Here is a 21,568-nt window from a genome sequence, read left to right as displayed (position 1 = left end):
TCAGCCTGTTTGTATGTGTGTGTGTGCAGGCACGTAATACTGTAAAACAAATTTCATTCTCCCGGCGACTCCTAGGAAACAACATGGACACCCCTCACCACTGTCTTCTTTTCAAATGCCTTTTAGGATGTCCTGGTGTTACTCCATCCAAGTTCAAACCACGTTTAATTTTGCTTAGCTTCTAAGCCCTGGGGTCAGGCATATCATAAACATGTTTGTTTTAGAATTCCAGTGTTCTGCTCCTGAGCAGATAGATCTGAACTAGAATCTGAGCAACTTCACAGCAAGTCAGACCGTCTGAGCTCATTATTTCTCTACTAACTTCAATATGCTCTCCAGGTTTCAGACAGATGTTTCAATACTTGAAAATGCTTGAAGTGGAACTTGGGAACATCTGTATATGAATTCTGTGGTCTGCCACTGAACTGCAACCTTTCCTTACATTCACAAGCAAATTTAACTACAGGTAGACCTCAACTTACCACCATTCATTTAGCGAACCAGCTACTTACAACCGTTGCACATCCCCAGCATTAATTTTGGGTTTTACTGATAAGATAGGCTTGTTGTTATAGAAATGTAAAAGTAAAAAGTTAAGGTTTGATGCTATTATCTTAATTCTACTGCACCAAAAGGAGTCAGAAGTCAAAGCCTTTTCTTTCTTTTCTTCCCTTTCCCTACACTTTTCCTTTCCCTTCTCACTCCCTTATTTTCCTACTATTGTCTTCTGTATTTTTGTATTTTATATTATAAATTTTAAAAAAAAACATAGCACATCCCCAAGGTCACGTAATCAAAATTCGGATGCTTGGCAACCAGTTTGCATTAACAACAGTTGTAGCATTCCAGAGTCATGTGATCACCATTTGTAACCTTCCCAACAGCCTTCCAGCAAACAAATAGGAATAGAATAGAATAGAATAGAATAGAATAGAATAGAATAGAATAGAATAGAATAGAATAGAATAGAATAGAATAGAATAGGAAGGGACCTTGAAGGTCTTCTAGTCAAGCCCCCTGCTCGAGCAGGAGAACCTATACCATCTCAGATAAGCAACTGTCCAGCCTCTTCTTAAAGACCTCCAGTGATGGAGTGCCCATGATTTCTGAAGGCAAGCTGTTCCACTGGTTAATTGTCCTCATTGTTGGGAAGTTTCTCCTTAATTCCATGTTACTTCTCTCTTTGGTCAGTTTCCAACCATTGTTTCTTTTCTTGCCATCTGGTGCTTTGGAGAATAATTTGACCCCCTTTTCTTGGTGGCAGTCCCTCAAATACTGGAATACTGCTATCATGTCACCCCTGTTTCTCCTTTTCTTTAGTCTAGCCAGACCCAAATCCCGCAGCCGTCCTTCATATGTTTTTGTCTCCAGGCCTGTGATCATCTTAGTTGCTCTTCTCTGAACTTTTTCCAAAGTCTCAACATCTTTTTTGTAGTATGGTGATCAAAATTGATTGCAGTATTCCAGGTGTCAATAAGTGGAAGCTGAATTTACTTAATGGGTGCATAACAACTGCAGTGATTTGCTTAATAATAACCGTGACTTAACCATCTTGCTAAGCAATGAAAATTCTGGTTCCAATTGTGGTCATAAATCGAGGACTATCTATAAAGCATTATTCTATAGAGGGAGTATGCCAGGGTGTATCAAATGGTATTAAGAGGGATCAGCTCCTTCATTGTATGCCAGAATACAAATATTGAAGACCCAAGTGAGACTCATTCAGAGCCAATACAAAAATGCTTATGTTTTTTTCATTTGTCTTGGAGGCATCAAAGTGCTTATTGTGTTCATTAATGGTAGAAGACTTTTATTTTGTTCTGTTTTTAAAGCACTTTCTCATGTGCAGATTGTTTAAAAGAAACAAACAAGCTTTACTGATACTTCATATTAACTCTGTCTTAGCAAATGTGTTTTACTGCATTGGCACGTTTGATTACTTCCCATCATTGACAAGCGTGTCACTTAATTTAAAAGGCGGAAAGGAAATGTACTGAATTTACAAACGAGTTCCTGGAACTGTTTTTTTATCAGAACATATTTTCAAACACACCAAATAATATGCAGCTTCATTCACTGCTGCCTTGCAACTCAAGGAAGTCATTTGCACCAGGAGAAATGAATATAAAATGAATAAATAATGTTTCCTTCCTAACACAGCGACACGTCTTGGCCCTTTTGCACAGCTTCTTCTAGGCAAGATGCAAAAAAAAAAAATTTTTTTTTTTTGAAAATGGGTAAAACAGTCCCTGAAGGAATTTGCCTTACTAGGCAGAGATTCCCCCCCCCTTAACTTATATGAATCTTGATAATTTTACAGAATGTGAGCAGGTGGGGAGCATTAAACCCCAACATAGACATGACCAGGTGAACTGAAACTACTTATTTGGAAGTCACTCTGTATGGCTGGTTTCCCATTGACCTCAGGTGCCTGACTGTAGCATATGACTGCCAACTTGCCCACAGGTTGCCCTTTAAGCGGGTGCCTGGGTGGTGAAGTATTTGTTTAGCACATCCATGGCTAACGACAGGTGGAGAGAGATTCCTTTGTGGCAAGGATAAATTTAGTTTATCCTGCAAGAAAAGCTCTAATCTCAGCATCTGCAGTTTTTTAAAAAAGCTACCAGGACACAAGGGTGACATTAATTGTAACCTCAATTTCATTGAAAGGAAAGACAGCAAGAGTCAGCATACCGGACAGAAATATTGGTAGCTGTGTTAAACTCATGAACTCTAGGGTGGGATTTAGTATAGATTAAGAAGAATAGCTTGTTGCTAGCTGAAGAGCAGTTAATTACACAGTGGTGCCAAAGTCTTTGAAAACAGCAGCTGGCAGCCATAGAGAGCATTCCTAGAATGGAAAAGTGAGGGAAATCTTTCTTCTATTCTCATTGCATCTTAAAACTCCCAAGATGTCTCCTTGCCTTTAAGAAGTCATAACTGTTGGGTGGGAGATCCAGCCCCTCTACTATGTCCTGTATTGATGCTAAACAAAACCATGGCATCTCTTTTTCATCCCTCTGAGCCACTAACTACAGATTCTGGCTCTTCCCTTACAGTTGGATCCCTCCTGCGCAAGATTATTAAACAATTTCTGAGTGGTACAGACTCTCAATAGGATGATCTGTCTGAATCATCCTCCTCAGTAGGAAATATCACATTTAATTAATCTAGATAGTCCAGCACGCTTTTTGCTTCCATATAAATAGACTGGATGTCTCTGCCCCCCCCCCATCCCCAATGTCTTTAGCCCCTTCTATCCTTTTGTATATATTGCAATTGGGACTGAAGTCATAGAGAGCTGGATTCTGACTAAGTATTATATGCAAAGGATCAAAAGCTCGACAAAGCTTGAAGAGTATGGGAACCAATAATTACACTAGTTGAGATAAAGCTTCCATTACATGTTTTCTGCCTTCCTAGTCTGAGGATGTAGCTATTCCATTACCAAAGAAGAGCTCAAAATCAAAAGGCAATTGTTTTACATTTCTGCAGTTTCCTAGACACTGCTATTAATGCCTTCAGACAAAGCCGAGGGTTAGCAGCAAACAGAAGCAGAGCTAAGGGATCACTCTTCTTTTCTTCTTAAAGCTCCAGCTGAGGATGAATCACTGTGTTCCAGATTAAAGTGTAGGTTTCTTTTCTTTTAACATTTTGCCTTCAAACACCATTTTCATCTTATACAGAATAATGAAATGACTGATATATATATATTAAACATAGTGCTTTGTCATTTGAATATATAGCCCAAGAAGCCGGATGTGTCAAATAAACAATTCCAATTTCTTGCAGGCATTCACTGTGAAGATGACATCAACGAATGTCACACGCACCCTTGTCAGAATGGAGGGACCTGTGAAAATTCTCCTGGAAGTTATATCTGCCATTGTCTCGCTGGAGAGAAGGATGGAATTTTTTATGGTGGCCAGAACTGCACAGAAATCCTCTTTGGCTGTGTTCAACATACCTGTCAGAATGGGGGATTGTGTATTCCTCATTTAAGAAATGGACAACATAGATTTAACTGCATATGTTCGGCTGGCTACACAGGAGTACACTGTGAAATTACGACAACATTGTCTTTTCAGGGAAATGGGTATCTTCAGGTAAACAGCTTTGCAGCCTCCTCTGAGGACTATTTTTATAACATAAACCTTAGTTTTTTGACTGTTCAGCCAACAACTTTGATATTTTACCGAGGGGACAAAGATACCTTTGTGAAGCTGGAGTTACAAAATGGCTGTTTATACTTATCCATGCAGGTCAACAGTCAACTAAAGGCGTTTTTACATATAGCCTATAATGTCAATGATGGCGAATGGCATTCAGTAGAGGTCACCATAGCCAGAACAGTAACACTGAAGTTACACAAGAGCTCTTGCACAGAATCATGTCTTAGTCAGACTGCTGCCATAGTAGATAACAGGCAGGCAGTGATTGCTTTTCAAAACGTATTTTTGGGTGGCTTGCCAATAGGGAACAATGACTCTCTGCTAAACATCTACAGTATGCATTCTGCACCTTCATTTGTAGGCTGCCTTCAGGACGTGGAAGTAGATTTCAGCATTATTATCCCAGAGAACTTATCATCTGGCACATTTTTAAATGTCAAATCAGGCTGCGTTAAAAAAGATTGGTGTGAGTACCAACCTTGTCAAAATAAGGGGCATTGCAAAAACTTATGGCTGAACTATCAATGCGATTGCTACCGGCCGTATGCTGGGCCAAACTGCACTACAGGTAAGAAAATTATCTCAAAACTAGGATTCTTCATTATAATTCAAATTGTATTATCAGTCAGGATTTTTCAAACATTGTTCTGCAGAAGTCTAGGTCCAACTGAGGGATCCCCTGCACCAGTGGTGGGATTCAAATATGTGAACAACCAGTTCTCTGTGTGGATGCCGCTTCTGCAAGTCCATTCTGGGCCTGGGCAACAAAAAATTAGCTACCGGTTCTGCCGAAGTGGTGCGAACCGGCTGAATCCCATTACTGCCCTGCACCCAATTTCACTTGAACAGCCAATATTTCTACCAGTAGAACTTTACCTCTTGATCAGGGATTCTTGGAATTATGTTTTAAACTAACAATTTCCACAGCCTGAGAAAGCTTGCAAACCTCTCTACCCTCTGTAGAGAGACTGCAGAGTCACATGGTAATTGAAAATGCCTTAGCTAAAGGGATGGTAGCATGGCATTTCCACTATATGTGTATTAATATAACCCATGCCTGTACAGAGTGAGCTGGGATATTGCCTCTCTATTACACCTATGAATACATCTATCTTGAATTCACCAGCAATTAGCCACAGTTAATTCAGGCTACTTGTCTATGCAATATGTACATCAATGAATGAAAATGGAAAAGTACTGTTTTACTATCTTATGGAATTTTTTTTACATCTGTAACCTAATATACAAAATCAAATTTGTTGCCTAACTGAGGAAAGGCCACCAAAATTTCATATGAGACCTATATACCTCAGATTTTTTTCAAAGATATGAGATGTCCTGTATCAGATATACATGCATACTTGGTTCAAATATGTTCTTACTGAAGAAGCTTTCCTAGGAAGTCATTGTCACTTATTACTCTGTGGAGTATCTTTATTTTATTTCTTTATTAATTTTTTATAGTGCCCATCTCATTGATACAATGACTCTGGGAAGCTTACAATATAATAGAAAGTTTAAAAAAATACAAGGCAATTAAAATTTGGAGAGTTAAATAGAAAAACTAAAAACCAAGACGATGGGCAGTCTAGGGGTATAGATCTCTACCCTGTCAGACATCCGCAATGTAATAGGCCCCTGTAAGGGCTTCAGGCCAAGCAGCAGAGCCAAATTTCCAGAAGACCATGAGTGTGGGGGCAGACTCACCTCCAGGAGAAAATAGTCCAGAAAAGGCACCCAAGGCAGAAAAATCTTCTTTTGAACCTCGCCAGCCTAAATTCTTTGGCAGATGGAATCTAAAATAGGCCTTTTTTTGCTTGAACGGGTAGGGCAAGCTAGTCCCATCAAAGGGACATTCCAGAATCACAATTTTAAAAATTCTGGATGAATCAGAAGCTGTTTGCAACTCATTAAAGCAACTACATCTTCTCCAGCAACTACCCTCCACAAGTGCTATATAATCTTGAGGAACGTTGCCCTTGATTAAATTTGTTTAATTAATTAATTAATTAATTTGTTCTACAGGCCTCCTCAATCACCAGTTGCAATCCTAGACAGCAATTAATTTACTTTAATTAACGAAGTACAGTAAAGCAAGAAGTCAAAAGAAAAACCAAAATTGTATAATTTACCAAAACTCATGTTGGGGAATGAAAATATGACAAAATTATATAGGCATCCCCCAAGAAGCACCCTCCCCCCAAAAAATCCCTTGCCCATTTGGAAAAATCAGATTTTCAACAGCCTACAAAAACACAGAGTTGGAACTATGTAGGGAGAATGATGTTATTGAGGGCATTTGTAGCCGCAAAAAAAGCCCATCTATGTAGCTTTGCCAGATGAAACTAATTTACCAAAATGCCTAGGAAGGCCCCAATCCTGACAGATTTTACCAGACAGTAAGAAATAATCAAAGAAGCATAGTCCCATAAGCATTCAGATCCTGAGCCATAGAGAGCTTTAAAGTGACAATCAACATCTTGAAGTGCACACAGAAGAAAACTAACAACCTGTGTAAATTGCAGAAATAATGGTGTTAGATGAATGGCCTAAGAAAAATCCATAACTACTTCTCACTCTACTGCATTTTAGATCAGCTTTAGCTTCTGAGTGGTCTTCAAGAATATTTTTATATAGAGTTGTTTGATGCATGAGTGACCATGGAAAGTGTCAATTGGTCCAGGTAAGTTAATTGGCACACAAGATGACCAGACATCACCTACAAGTATAATCAGTGCCATGCCGATATTTTACCCAGATCTAAAGATGAACTGGAAAGATCCAAGTAACCTTCCAGAACCATGCTGAGTTGCAATTTAACTCTAAAAAGAGAAAGTTGGATACAGGTCAAAAATTATCCAATGTTACCGGATCCAGAGATGGCTTTCTGAGTAGGGAATGTACCAAGGCAGGTGGGACCGTCTCTGGTTGCAATCAAGTTCAATATGTCCAAAGTACTATTTTGCTTTTAACTCCAAACTGCTGTATATCCCTAATAAATAAAATCCCTCTGCTAGAGGTACTTTAGTCTTAACTTCTTACAGGGTGGTATGTTGGTACTTCGAATGATAGGTAAAGAAACTGATAACAAGCTAATTCCCAACCAACTTTCTGTGGTCCTCAGGTTCAAAGGCAAGGATGCAAAATTAAATCAAACCAGCAACTCAGACAAGAGTTAATAAGAAAATTATAACATGCACATGTATATCTCTTTACCTGAGAATAAATCCTAATTCAATGCGTAGCAATTCATATTAAGCAGACATATATCCAGCTGTATTGACTTGAGCTTTCTTCTGAAATATGTCTGACTCGGTCTGAGCTGCCTCCAGAGTTTGAATTCAAATGTATTCATGCCAAAAAGTGAGGCTAAAATGTTCCTACCAAAAAGGTGGTGTTCCTTTCCCCCCCCCCTCCCCCTGCACCAAGCAGGAAAAGTAGGAAGATGGGACATGTTTTCAATTGAGATACCCCACTTCTAGCAGGTATGACATAATTGTGCTGAATCTAGCAATGTATCATAATTATAGGGATTCCTGTGAGCTTCTGTCTGGTAAAAGAGTTTGCTAGGTACTTTTATTTGGAAAGTGTACTCTTCAAATTGCATTCCTATATTTTAAAAACACCATATTTTCTGTGCTGTTCTTCGCGGTCCACACCTACATTTTTTTTTCCACCAGTTACTCCTATTGGAAAATGACATTGCCGGAGCCATAATTGTAGTCGACAGCTTTGATGTTTGGCAGCAATTTATCCAAAGGTTTGAAAAGCAACTTTGGAAAAGAGAACTACATCTGGTAAATACGTTTGCTTCTTTATGAAGCAAAATTAAAACCATCCGTCTTCCAAGAGGAGGTTTTGCTTCCAGTAGAGCTGTTGTGAATGATTAGAAACTATTTGAGATGTCTTTCTGGCCACAATATTATTCTCAATTTGCAGCATCCAACATTTTAAGAATGCACATACACCCACAGAGGGAAAGGAAATTAAGAAATAATCTCATTCTTTTATTCACTCAAATCAATATTAATAGGACACTTTCCTAATCATCTTGGAATCTGATTCTAAAAGAATACTGTTTTTAGAAAAAGATAGGAAAAATGTTGTGAACCTTGAACGTATGTTTAACATCCCTAGATATCTGAAACTTTGTTTCATAATTTTACTTTGTATTTTTCACCAAAGGTGCTTTCTCAAGAGGCAACTGGATTTTCTTGGTTTTCTTTGAAGATGTTTTGCTTCTCATTCAAGAAGCTTCTTCAGCTCTGATTGGATGGTGGGGGATGGAAGGATTTATATTCCTTGCAGACAACTGGTCGTTTATATTATTTTAGAGAGTCATTGAGGCCACTTGGAGATTTATCTGGGTCCTCAAGGTCACCTGAGTGGTGCGAATGGGTGTAGAGCCTTCTTGGAACTTCCAAAAGGATTGTGTTGTAGATTGGAGATGATGTCATATCCCTCCCCTTCTATTGAGAGAGAGAGCTGTTCAATTTTGACATAGATGACCCCTCTGACCCCTCTTCCAAACCAGCGGTCCTCTCTGTCCAAAATGTAGACTTTGCTATCTTCAAAAGAATGACATTTGTCTTTTTAAATGCAGATGGACTGCTGAATCTTGTCCTGATGGGGACAAGGTTCAGGACAAGATTAAAAACAGTCCTTTCAGATAAACCTCCAAATGGTCTCAACGACTCTCTAAAAGAATACAAGTGACCAACTGTCTGCAAGGAATATAAATCCTTCCATTCCCCACCATCCAGTCAGAGCTGAAGAAGCTTCTTGGATGAGAAGCAAAATGTCTTCAAAGAAAAACAAGAAAGTCCAACTGCCTCTTGAAAAAGCACTTCTGGGACAACCATGACCCTTTTAACTGAGAATCTCCATAGACATTCATTTTTTTTTCGCTTCATAATACATCACAATGATAAAATGGGGCAAAATGAAGAATAAAAATTATTTAAAAATTTAGAATAATGTGTGTGAATAATTTGTGAAACACAGCTACAGTGATGGAAAGAGATAAGTCAAGATTTGTTTACAATATTAAAGTATTTGGTTTTTACTTTAATAATTGTAAGGCTCAAACTGCATGGGACACAAAAGCACCATAATCATAATATTGCATTTCTTAATTTAGTTTTTCCTTATATAGAGAGAAAATACTGGGTATCAGTATTGGGAGACCTCACTTAAACTAGAATTTTTGATAGGGAGCCTCCCAGAGCTGGCTGGAAGATGGGTGGCTATATAAATGTTTTAAATAAATAGAATAAATGCAGCTTTCAACAGTAATAATGCACTGCAGTTGGAGCTGCCAGTTCACTTTTTATAAATAGGACAAAATGCTTGAAAGGGAGATTTGCTCACAGATTTCCAACTTTTCTAAACTACTGGATTTCAAACATTTATATTAGGAGCCAAGGACTAATCCTAAGCAGACAGGCAGAATTCCTGGAGGAAAAAAACACGTGTTCCTTTACTGTGATTATCTTTCCTTTGGAAGGCCAGTTTTAAGTGGCACCAAGAGAGGGGGATAATTGAAGTCAGGATGATTCTGGTGTAACCAGTGTATTAACCTGGTGGGAGAGAGTATTATTTGGACTCAGATTTAATCAAGAAAAGTTGGCAAGCAGTTAACAAGTGCTGAGCAGCCTTTTCACTACACCCTGAACCGTAGCAAGCAGGATACAACCACTGATTTATTTGGATCAGCTTTCAGACACAGTGGCTCAAGAGGTTAATTTTGACCAACTGCAACTGCTAAATTGCAGATCATATTCAAGATTTCTTTTGAAGCAGAGTAACTGGAAACTGCATGCGTGTTTGACTACCTTTTTGAAGACTCCCCCTGCTTCCTCTTTTTGTAAGGTAGTGGCTCTTCCTGTCACTTGCTGGCTTTGCTGCATTGTAAGCTTTCACCCTTCAGCAAGATAAATGACTTCTCCCTTAATAGAGGAAGAAAGAGTTTGCTCAGGTTGGGGAAAATTTATTTATTTTTATTTTTAAAATTTATAAGCCGCCCCACTCCCAAAGGACTCTGGGTGGCTAACAATAAAAAACACATAACACATAACAAAACAACAATACAAAAACAATCATCCAGGGGTAAGGTTTTATAAACCCCAGGCCTGCCGGAAAAGCCAGATCTTAAGTAGCTTACGGAAGACCAACAGGGTGGGAGCGGTCCTAATCTCCGGGGGGAGCTGATTCCAAAGCGTGGGTGCCATCACAGAGAAGGCCCTCCTCCGCAGCCCTGCCAAATGGCACTGCTTGGCCGACGGGGCCTGAAGGAGGCCCAGCCTGTGGGATCTAACCGGACGTAGGGAACTATGAGGTAGTAGGCGGTCTCGCAAATAGCCTAGCCCTGAGCCATATAGGACTTTAAAGGTAATGACCAACACCTTGAATTGGACCCGGAGACCAATAGGCAACCAGTGCAGCTCACGGAGGATAGGTTTAACGTGGGTGTATCGAGGAGCACCCACTATCACTCGCGCGGCTGCATTCTGGACCAACTGTAGTCTCCAAATACTTTTCAAGGGTAGCCCCATGTAGAGCGCGTTGCAGTAGTCCAAATGTGAGGTGACAAGGGTGTGAGTGACTGTAAGGAGAGCCTCCCGGTCCAGGTAGGGTAGCAACTGGTGCAACAGGCAAACTTGTGCAAAGGTCCTCCCAGCCACAGCCGTCAATTGATGTTCCAAATTCAGCTGTGGATCAAGGAGGACACCCAAGTTGCGAACCCGCTCCGAAGGGGGTATATTTTCCCCCGCAAGAGTCAATACTGGACAGTCGACATGATCCTTGGGAGGCAACATCCAAAGCCACTCGGTCTTGTCAGGATTGAGCCTGAGTCTGTTAACCCCCATCCAGACCCTCACGGCTTCGAGGCAACGGCCCATCACATCGGCCGCTTCACTGAGAGAGCTTGAGGAGGAGATATATAACTGGGTATCATCAGCATACTGATGAAACCTCACCCCGTGCTGTCTGATGATCTCACCCAACGGCTTCATATAAATGTTAAATAGGAGGGGAGAGAGGACCGACCCCTGTGGCACGCCGCATTCAAGGGGCCTCAGGGTTGACCTCTGCCCTCCCACCAATACCGATTGCGACCGGCCAGAGAGGTAGGAGGAGAACCACCGTAGAACGGTGCCTCCCACTCCCACCCCTTCGAGTCGTCGCAAAAGGATACCATGATCGATGGTATCGAAAGCCACTGAGAGGTCAAGTAGCACCAAGACAGAGGAATAACCTCTGTCTCGGGCCCGCCAGAGATCATCCATCAGCGCGACCAAAGCGGTTTCTGTGCTGAAGCCGGGCCTGAAGCCAGATTGAAAAGGGTCTAGATAATCCACTTCATCCAGAGACCGTCGGAGCTGGAGCGCCACCACTCTCTCTACAACCTTCCCCACAAAGGGGAGACTGGAGACTGGACAGAAGTTATTTAAATCAGCCGGGTCCAGGGTAGGCTTCTTGAGCAGGGGGCTCATAACTGCCTCCTTCAGGGATTGTGGAAAAGACCCCTCCCTCAACGAAGGGTTGATCAACATCTAAGGTGTCACCTCCTTGGCAGCCGAGACCAACCAGAAAGGACACGGGTCCAATAAACAAGTGGAGGCGCTCATTGCTCCCACCGCTCTGTCAACATCCTCAGCGGTCACAGACTCAAATTCATCCCATAAAACTGAGCTAAGACCTGCCCCAGTCATCTCAAAAGGCCCTGCCCAATCGGAGTCTAGGTCTGTCCGAATCCGAGCGATTTTGTCTGATAAGAATTGCACAAATTCCTCCACTCTACCCTGTAAGGGCTCCCCAACTTCCCGAACATTAAGTAGGGAACGGGTCACCCTAAACAGGGCGGCGGGGTGAGATTCTGCAGACGCAATAAGTGCGGAAAAATGCGAACATTTTGCCGCTCGTATCGCCACTAAATAAGTCCTAATATAGGCTCTTAGAAGTGTCCGGTCGGATTCAGAGTTACTAGCCCTCCAGCGTCGCTCTAGACGTCTCTTCTGACGCTTCATCTCCCGTAGCTCCTCGGTAAACTAAGGTGCCCTCTGGGATCCACAATCACGGAGAGGTCGCAAAGGCGCGATCCAGTCTAACGCCCCTGATGCCGCCTTATTCCAAGCAGCAACCAAGGACTCAGCTAGTTCGTGGAGGAGGGAATCAGGAAAACCCCCAAGCGCTATTTGGAACCCCTCCAGGTCCATTAAACGCCTGGGGCGGAACCACCTAATCGGTCCCGCCTCCCTGCGGTGGGGGAGTAGGACTGAGAAATCTAACCTCAACAGGAAGTGATCCGACCATGACAAGGGAGAAGTGACTATACCCCTTAAATCGAAATCATGTCTCCACTGTCCCGAGAGGAATACCAAATCAAGCGTGTGTCCTTCCCTATGGGTCGGACACTGAATTATCTGGGTCAGGTCCACGGTTGTCATGGAAGCCATGAACTCCTGAGCCACACCAGCGGATTCGCCGAGCGACGGCAAATTGAAATCCCCCAGCACCATAAGCCTGGGGAATTCCACCGCCAACCCGGCTACCCCCTCCAGCAGCTCAGGCAGGGCTGTTCTCACATAGCTGGGAGGCAGGTATGTCAACAACAAGCCCGACTGAACCCTTGAATCCAACCTCAAGAGAAGGGACTCACACCCAACAACCTCTGGGGCTGGGATCCTGTGAGGTCTCAGGGATTCTCGGACAAGAATCGCCACTCCCCCACCCCTTTCCTGGAGTCGCGGTTGGTGCATTATCTGAAACCCATCTGGGCACATCTCTGAGAGAGGAACACCTCCCTCCTGGCCCAGCCAGGTCTCAGTAATACATGCCAGGTCGGCCTCCTCATCCAGTATCAAATGCCGGATGAGGGGGGCTTTATTAATAACTGACCTGGCATTAAGAAGCAGCAATCTGAGGCCAGGGTCCTGAACATCCGCCTCTCCAGGTATTGGAGAAGAGTCCAAGGGGTCAGAACAGGTAATCGCTCTAATGCAGCGAGTCCTTGTTCCCCGAAGATGGCCCACCCCTTGGCTCCCGCCATATCTACCTCTCCCTATGATAACCGGGATGTTCCGGCCCACCTCCACCCCCGAAAACTCCCCACCCACCCCGCAGGTCTCCCTCCCATATGTTTTTATAGTTAAAAACATCCATTTCAATGGGGGGGGGAATTATGCATGTGGGTTTAACAAACACATAGAGAAAGAAATGGAAGGCATTTTCGTTACCAAATTTAAAACATTTTTACATTTGGTTTTGAAGTGAACTTTTCTCTCCAGACTCTAGGATTTACTTGCTCCCCTAAAATAAACCAACATAGCTAGGAAGCCTCTGAGAGTTGCAAAGAGGATTTTCTCAGTGACCACTCTCCTGTTTTCATGGGTCTTAGGATTCTTCATTAGAATAAATGCTGCAGGCAAACATAAATAAATAAAAAATGGCCTGCAGATATCTCAGCCCCACTGTTTTTTGGTGCTGCATATGAAAGAAAAGTCTGGGAATGGTGTTTGTGAGGCATTGCTTCTATGGATTGATGTTGATTTTAAATAGTTTAATGCTCTTAACGCTCCTTGTTCTATGAAAGATGAGTATGTTACAGAACTTAGTTCTAATTAGTCTTCAATATTTTGTAGCTGTGAGCAACAATACACATGAGAACACAGTGAATGTATGTTTGTTGCAGTTGGGCGACAAAATAGGCTAGCATTTTAACAATTCTTGCTCTCGTTCAAGTATTCCTTTTGTGGAACCCAGTTCTCACTATACTGTGCCTTTCCCTAAACTACATGTTTTTTAAAAGTTTTGAATAATTTGCTCTAAACAATATATTATTACAGTGGGATGGGGCAAGTGTCCTTAGGGTCCAGGCCTATATCATATCAAATTGTATATGAATTATAGCAACTCCATGTTATATGCAGGAAAAAAAATATGGAAAGAAGAAAGAAGAAAGCGGATTAGCCTCAATTGTTGGTCCAACTAAACTATAAAAATATAAACATTCCATTTTTACAATTTTAAATAAATTGTTAACCTATTCTTGTGTTTAACTATTCATTATCCTTTCCTCATCTGATAAAAAAATCTTGTTGGACCTTACTTGCTATAGTATTTGATGAAACCTAGCAATCACTGTCATTCACATTTGATAAAAGATAGCTTATACAAAATATATCCAGCCTTCCTATATATTTCATTAGGAAATCCAATAAATAGTGAGCATGGCTATCTTTATAGAAAGCACAGGGTAATTCACTAATTCCCTGGGTTGCATAGGGAGTAAGATTTATTATATGATATCTTTTAATTTTTTTCTTTAAAGATCACTATATACAATGCATCACATTCCTACAATATATTGATACTGTAATTGTTCCAAAGTATCTTGATGATTTAAAGATAAAGATGTGCTTTCCAAAGTAAAATTGGTCTTTCAAGTAATTTGATGTATTTGCTAGTCCATATCATGGACATTTTTTGTCATTGACCTGATTTTACCGATCATATTAAAACTAGGAAATCTCAGAAGAGCCAATAGCAATACAGTTGCCTCTCATTTCAAGTTGGATGGAAATGCATCTGATAGTACCAGGAGTGCTAAACCGGGAAGAAAATTTAGCATCACTTATCAGTGAAAAATACCCAGCGATTGTTCAATGTTTAACTGTCACTCAGCCATTTCATTAATCCATTTTGCCTCTGGAGTATTGGAGTATTGGAGCTTTGGAGTATTAAAAAAAAAAAGGAGTATGCCCCAGATTCAGCCAAACTCCATTCATTCTGTCCTGACTATCCTCTTTCCCTCCCAAGTCCATCCTTGTTTTGGAAAGTAGGCTTACATGGCCAGGTTGTGTGACACAAGTTGACTTAAGAGACATTGTATTTTAAATCAAATTTAGCAACTCTACTTACCAACCAGTTCAACAGGTCACTACTCTAAAATCAGGTAGAGAAGCTCATTTTTATTTTACCATTCAAAGTATAATCAGTACCAAATATTTAGTTTAAATTCAGTGCTGGGCTTGCTGATCTATGATGTGTTAATACTCAAATAGTATTTTTATATTAAAAAGGTCATTACTTTCTCTCTTTTTCTCATGCGAAAGCAAGAATACATTCCGGGAAGATTTGGCCAGGAGGAAACCACTGGGTATGCTGCTTTTTCCATAGAAGAAAGTCATGAAAATGCCACAATATCAATGTTTGTGCGAACACGCAAGCCTTTTGGCTTCTTATTTGGTCTAGAAAGAAACACGTCCCTATTTCTCAAGGTCTGGCTAGAAGATGGGAAACTTGCAATGTCAGGTCCACAATCCAACAAATTTTTAAGTCTGCCGATTATGAATGATGGAAATTTCTATTTCATTTCTTTAAAAATGGGGCCAGATACGATGGACTTGTTTCAATCATCAAACAACTTGGGCTCCATTTCTACACCCTTTGTAAAAATACAGAAAAGGGATATTCTCTACACCGGTGGCTTACCAAACATGCAAGAAACCATTCTAAATGGAGGGTATTTCAAAGGTTGTATTCAAGATTTAAGACTGAGCAACCACCCACTTGAATTTTACCCTGTCACTACTTCGCTGAATGCCGTCAGAAGCAAGAGCACGCTGATCAATGTAGTTGCAGGATGCATTGGAGATGACCTCTGCAAGGTAAGAATCCGTGTTCTTCCCATGATTAAAAAGAGTTTCCCTTGAGCTGGTAGGATTCCTTAGCAACATGCAACAGTAAGAATATTTCAAGACTGTCTGTGAAAGAGGTGGGTAAGATCAGATGTTGCCAAATTGCTTTGCGGTTTGTGGGCAATGATACCACAAAATGACTGTTAGACTGGAAGGACAGCTCTGAAATCTCTCAGTACTGTAATGATAACCAGTAAGCAAAGCTGCTATTCATTAAGAGCAACTTGAACTCACTGTAGATCCCAAACCAAAATATTTTCATAATTACTTTAAAACCACATTTTACAGAACAAGCTAATCACGGGGCATGTTACAGGCATTTAAACCTGGCATCAAGGTTTATAAAACGTTAAACAATAAGAGAATGTTGTATTGCTGAAGAAATATAAAAGTAGCCAAAAATGGATTAGATGTACCAAAAAACTCACAACTTTTAACACTTTATAAAAAATGGCATCCTAAAAAAAACAAACTATTATCTATGAATTATATGCAAGGGAATATGCAGACTTATGGAATATATTATGTTGCGGATTCTGTGTTTATACAATGTATGTTTCACATTAAGCAGCTATTCATTTAAATCTCAAACATTTCGGAACATTTTAATGATTTCCTTATAAGCTTGCCTGATTTTTCTCTTCAAGAGTTTGCCCTTTTTTCCACTTTTAAATTATACCACTAAAGTTTTTTTTTTTTTTTAGGAAAAGATATTTCTTATTCATTTTCACTTCTCCTTACCATATGGAGCCTAGAGCAGACATGTCAAAGTCGCGACATCACATGATGTCGCGCAACATATCGGAGCTTTTTCACCATTGCTGGCAAAGGTGAAACCATTGCATGGCTCCGGTATGATGAAACCAGCCCACGGGCCTGCAGTTTGACACCCCTGGCCTAGAGGAATGACAACTGAACTTACAGCATGCCTAACTCTTATCTAAGCCAATCTCTTTCTGTTCCTCTCTGCTTTCTGCTGCTTTCAAATGCTAGGGCTAGTTCTCAGTGGTATGTTGTGCTTTCTCATTATTTGTTTTTTTTTTCTTCCCCTCACAAGTGCCAGCTGAAGAGACTCCAACCTAAGGAATTTGCAGTAATGCAGAAGGAGATCTGGTCCCTTCTTATAGACATTTTTGCTTCTCCCCCCTTTCCAGCCTCAAGAACAAGATGCAACCATAGTTAATACTACAGGGAAAAGCATGTGGTTGCAAAAAAAATGCTGACAGGCTATTATTTGTCTTCACAACTTGAAAGAAGGATTTTAATGCAATAGGAATGTCATCCAGGTCCCTTTACAGCAGTGGTTCTCAACCTGTGGGTTGGGACCCCATTTGGGGTCGAAGGACCATTTCACGGGGGTCGCCAAACAATGCAGTCCGCCATTTTTTTTCCCTTTTCCTTAGCTGTGCTACTCCCTTTTATTCTATTGGCTTTTGAAAGCCAATAGAATAGACTCTCTTGAATAGAGTCTAATTCTATTGGCTTTCAAAAACCAATAGGAATTGTCCAGGCTGTCTCTACCCTGCTGAGCCCGCCAAAAGCCCCATTCTGCAAACGGTGCTGCACCAGTTGAGTAGTCCTCAACTTACAACCGGTTGAGTAGTCCTTGACTTATGACCAGTTGGGGGTCGCGGCATTAAAAAGGTTGAGAACCACTGCTTTACAGTAACTATTAAGATTTTCTTTCTTTTTTTCTTTTTCTTTTTTTTTATGGAAATCAGACATATGGAGCCTGAATACATGGATTAAAAAAAAAAAAGCTGGCAATTTGTTTTATTTTTATATGCAATGGTGGAAAGGATTTTTGTTGTTCCAGGAGCTGCAAGAGTTCAGAGAATTGGGAAACTGATTAAATGTTGCTTTTCCAGTATTCGGCTGGAGGATGAGCCCAGATTGCTTCCTAGTGTTCCTAGAAGGGTCTTAGTATTTCTAGGCCTTCAGAAGTAGCTACAGTTCTCGGTTGTTTCAAATTACGAGAGAAACTGTAGGCTCGGGAATGTCCTGAATGCATTAATGGAGTCCTTTGACAAGCATGCTATTTGTAATTTTGGCTCTGTGAGGGCTTACATACAGGTGCTACTTGATGTCAGAGTCATTAAGCGGTGAACAGAAACCAGTCCTAGGCAGCAGTAATAAAAATATATATATATTAAAAAGTAGACAGGATCTACTTTTCATTCATTCTTCACGACTTTATAGCCTGACAGTGCCTCTGACTTGAGAATCCCAAAGTTATCTCTCCTTCGCTTAGACTCCTTACTTTTCTTCAGCCTTTACATCCATTTAACTATGCATCCATGCAGGCAGGCATTCAGCTGAAACTTGTTTTTCCTGTACAGCTGAATGCACAAGAAAGTTAACAAAACTGTATAAAAATACAAATGAATAAATAAAAGCAAGACTTTAAAATTACAAGTATTCAAACATCTTGCTCTTGTTTTTAAGGTGACCAACTTTTTTACAATGAAAAGGAGGACACAAATAAATTGAAGAAAAAAATATCGTAAATAAAAGAAACATTGTATTTATTGCAACAATAATACAGAATATGCTATAATATGATAAATGCATAAAAAAACATTTGTAACAATAAAATTTTATATTGTAATTATGCTTACATGCCTATTAATTATTATTTAAATGAGTACTGCACGGGGTGGGTGGCAGAGGCAGGTGTTGTGGGCCAGGTGCTCCAGGACGGCCACGTAGGCACGCAGGGTGAGGTGGTGTCAGTGCAGGTCAGCACTGCGTAGACCACCAGCTGGTGTGGCCCATGGAAGGTCAACTGCCCACCGCGCCCCCGCCACAGCTGCCCCACCAGCACTACTGCCCTGCCGTGGAGAGCCGGCCCCGCGGCTCGCAAAGCACCAGCCACGCTGGCTCCGGCCCTGCAGCCACCCCCCCACCCGGCCCCAGCACCACCGCCCCCACCCTCCGAATCCCCATAGAGCCAGCCCCGCGGCTCGCAAAGCACCAGCCGCACCAGCTCCAGCCCTGCAGCCACCCCCCCAGCCGCCACCCCCCCAGCACCACCACCTACCCTGTGCATCCCTGTGTAGAACCGAACAGGGAAGATCAAGAGAAACTTACTACTCCAGTCTCCTCCAGCTATCTTCAGAACTAAGTAGGAGATGGTGTAGTTGGGTAGCAGTGAGGGGTGCAAAGTTCCTGGAAAGTTTGCTGCCCGGATGTTTTGGCGCGCTCAGCAGCAATTCCTATTGGCTTTCGAAAAAGTTGAAAAGTTGAAAAAAACCATCAAAAAAAGGTCCCGAAACGCCTTCTGAGCGTTCTATGAGTAAAAAAAAGCCCTACAGATTAGTCTTCAAATATGAAAAAGGGGGACATCTAGTCTTCAAATATGGAAAAGGAGGACATCTAGGAGGACACTTTTTGAGGGAGGACAAAACTTAAAAAAGGAGGACTGTCCTCCCAAAAGGAGGACGGTTGGTCACCTTATTGTTTTACTAGTTTTCTGTTTGCCTTCTCTTCAATTTGTCGGCACAATTCAAAGACAAAAATCCCCAAATTTCTACAATTACAATGAAAAAAACAAACAAACAATTGGCTGGTTACAGCTGTTCTCTATACAATAAAACTGTTATTATGCCTACCAGTATTGTCTGTATTGACATGGGATTCTAATTTTTTTTCATTTGAAAATGATAATAATAATAAAGTCATTCCTGGGGGTGGAGAACTTTGCGTTGTGGGAAGCAGTAAGAGAAAGGCTAATATTTCTTCTCCTACCTCCACTCTCCTTGCTTTTTTGGTCCAATCAATTTTCCCTCTCCCAAAATTATTAGCCCAGAGCAGGAAAAGAAATTCAGGCCCAAAAATGTTACCTATGTTCCCCACAGCAATTTCCAAGTGGGTATCCTAACAGCTTTAGGATCTAATTTTGATCTAGAGAAAGTGGCACAGAGATTGAACTTCCTTTGTCACAGTACCGCTACTGTCATAAAAACTGGAGCCCTCCCCCCCCCGCTGTTCGAAAAGGCAGAGAAGTTGAAAGTTTCTTGCTTGCTGTCTATTTCCCAGCTGAGGGTGAGATCAGAAGTCTTCACTAACTCTGCTACCTAAGATACTTCAGCTGGTCAGGTCAGGAAATTAACTGAGAATTTTTTGATATTCGAAGCAAGTTTTTTACCAATGGATTAAAGCCACCAAACCCTTTTATTGCGTTTGCCTCCTGCTCCACTGTAAGCTTTGTGTAAAAGAAATGGATAACGTATGGCTTGCAAAATGTTGGATGGAAAATTTCTTTTAGTCCGTTGGCCATCCTGATGATAAAGTTACTCAACATCTAGAAGACCATATTTGACCTCTCCCTGATTAAAATCTATGAAAAATAATTTTACAAGACTAACTGCCACTAGTGGCTTGAGAGGAAGCCAGGAGAAAGACAGATTCTTTCTTCTCCTGTGCTCTTTTCAACTAATTGGAAAAACAGAACACTTTGCTCACCTTTCATTTCCATTTTTTTTTTTCCTTTTTTAGTCCGCTCCATGCCAGAACGGTGGTGTTTGCTATTCAATCTGGGATGACTTCACTTGTACTTGTCCACCAAATATGGCTGGGAAAGCTTGTGAAGAAGTAAAATGGTGTGACTTCAGTCCTTGCCCTCCTGAAGCCCAATGCCTGCTGGTGTATCAAGGATTTGAATGCAAGTATTTCCGCTTAGCCCATTATTTGTATTCCCTTTTGCACGATCCACTTCTTTTGCTACCTGTTTCTTATTATTGGCATCACTAGCCAATAATAAGAACCAAGGTGAGCATGACCAGTAATTTAAAAAAACAGAAGACTACAAATAGGCAACTTAAATCAGCTGATGGACTGCACAAGGCTTTGTATGGGATGCTAAGCATCATATACTCCAAAAGAAAGCACAGTTCAGTCCAGTTTGGGAGGCAGGTACCTTAAAACTATACATTTTGCCCCAAAATCCAAAAATGCAAAAGGGCCTGGAATAGAGAGGTTTAATAGGAGTGCCTACCTATGGCCCTGTGTTAGGCATCATGGTTCCAGAGATAATGTGGGTTAGGTATCATGGTTCCAGAGGTAATGTGCAATTCATCAGAAGAAATGGGGATGATCAGCAAGGCTCCCTCATCTGATGGTTTTGCTTTGTTTTTGACACACAGAGGAACTTATGTGAATGCTTCTGATGGAAATTTCGGTGTCAAATTTCGCCAACTTGCTGTTTCATGAAACACTCTTAATTATGTATAGTTCCATTATTTTCTAAGTAATAGTAAATCCTTAAAAACAATAGGAGCTCCAGTATGCATTTAGGATGATGGTGGATTGCATTCTGTAGAGACACATTAAGAAGAAAATTGCAGGGAGTCAATAGGTTTGTGTAGTGTATAGAAATGCACATTTGCACGGTAAGATAGGGGACAGGAGAAAGTGGCATGAATAGACATTACATTCTGATCCTCCTCTCCAAGGCAAGATTGTGGTTTCAGAGATCTGCTATTTTTTTATACCCTCAGATTCATCAAAATAGGTGAAAAATACACAAATGTAACAATAGAGAATTTGTAATTGCCCAATTTTTCCTTATTTTAGCAATATAATTTAGGACATTACTGTTACTGTGTTAAATGATCAGGACTCAGACATTCCTGCTGCCACAAATCTGAAATGATCTGCTAGTAGAGCCATGTCTACCTACTTTATGTGTATTCT

General features: G+C 41.0%; 1 protein-coding gene across 4 annotated transcripts in view; it reads left to right on the top strand.

Annotated features, from left to right (window-relative positions):
- CRB1 (crumbs cell polarity complex component 1) overlaps positions 1-21,568 on the top strand; it is a 141,189-nt gene that overhangs the window by 85,688 nt on the left and 33,933 nt on the right. For all 4 annotated transcript variants that reach the window (XM_039355206.1, XM_039355210.1, XM_039355209.1 and 1 more), the window contains 3 exons: positions 3,793-4,740; positions 15,294-15,844; positions 20,372-20,537. In XM_039355206.1, coding sequence (XP_039211140.1) covers positions 3,793-4,740; positions 15,294-15,844; positions 20,372-20,537 — 1,665 coding nt within the window. The remainder of the gene's footprint in view (positions 1-3,792; positions 4,741-15,293; positions 15,845-20,371; positions 20,538-21,568) is intronic.

This window comes from Crotalus tigris, unplaced genomic scaffold, assembly GCF_016545835.1.
Source record: "Crotalus tigris isolate CLP2741 ecotype Arizona unplaced genomic scaffold, ASM1654583v1 scf7180000018636.906410, whole genome shotgun sequence".
In the NCBI taxonomy this organism is placed as follows: domain Eukaryota; kingdom Metazoa; phylum Chordata; class Lepidosauria; order Squamata; family Viperidae; genus Crotalus; species Crotalus tigris.
This window is presented reverse-complemented; position numbering and strand designations above follow the sequence as displayed.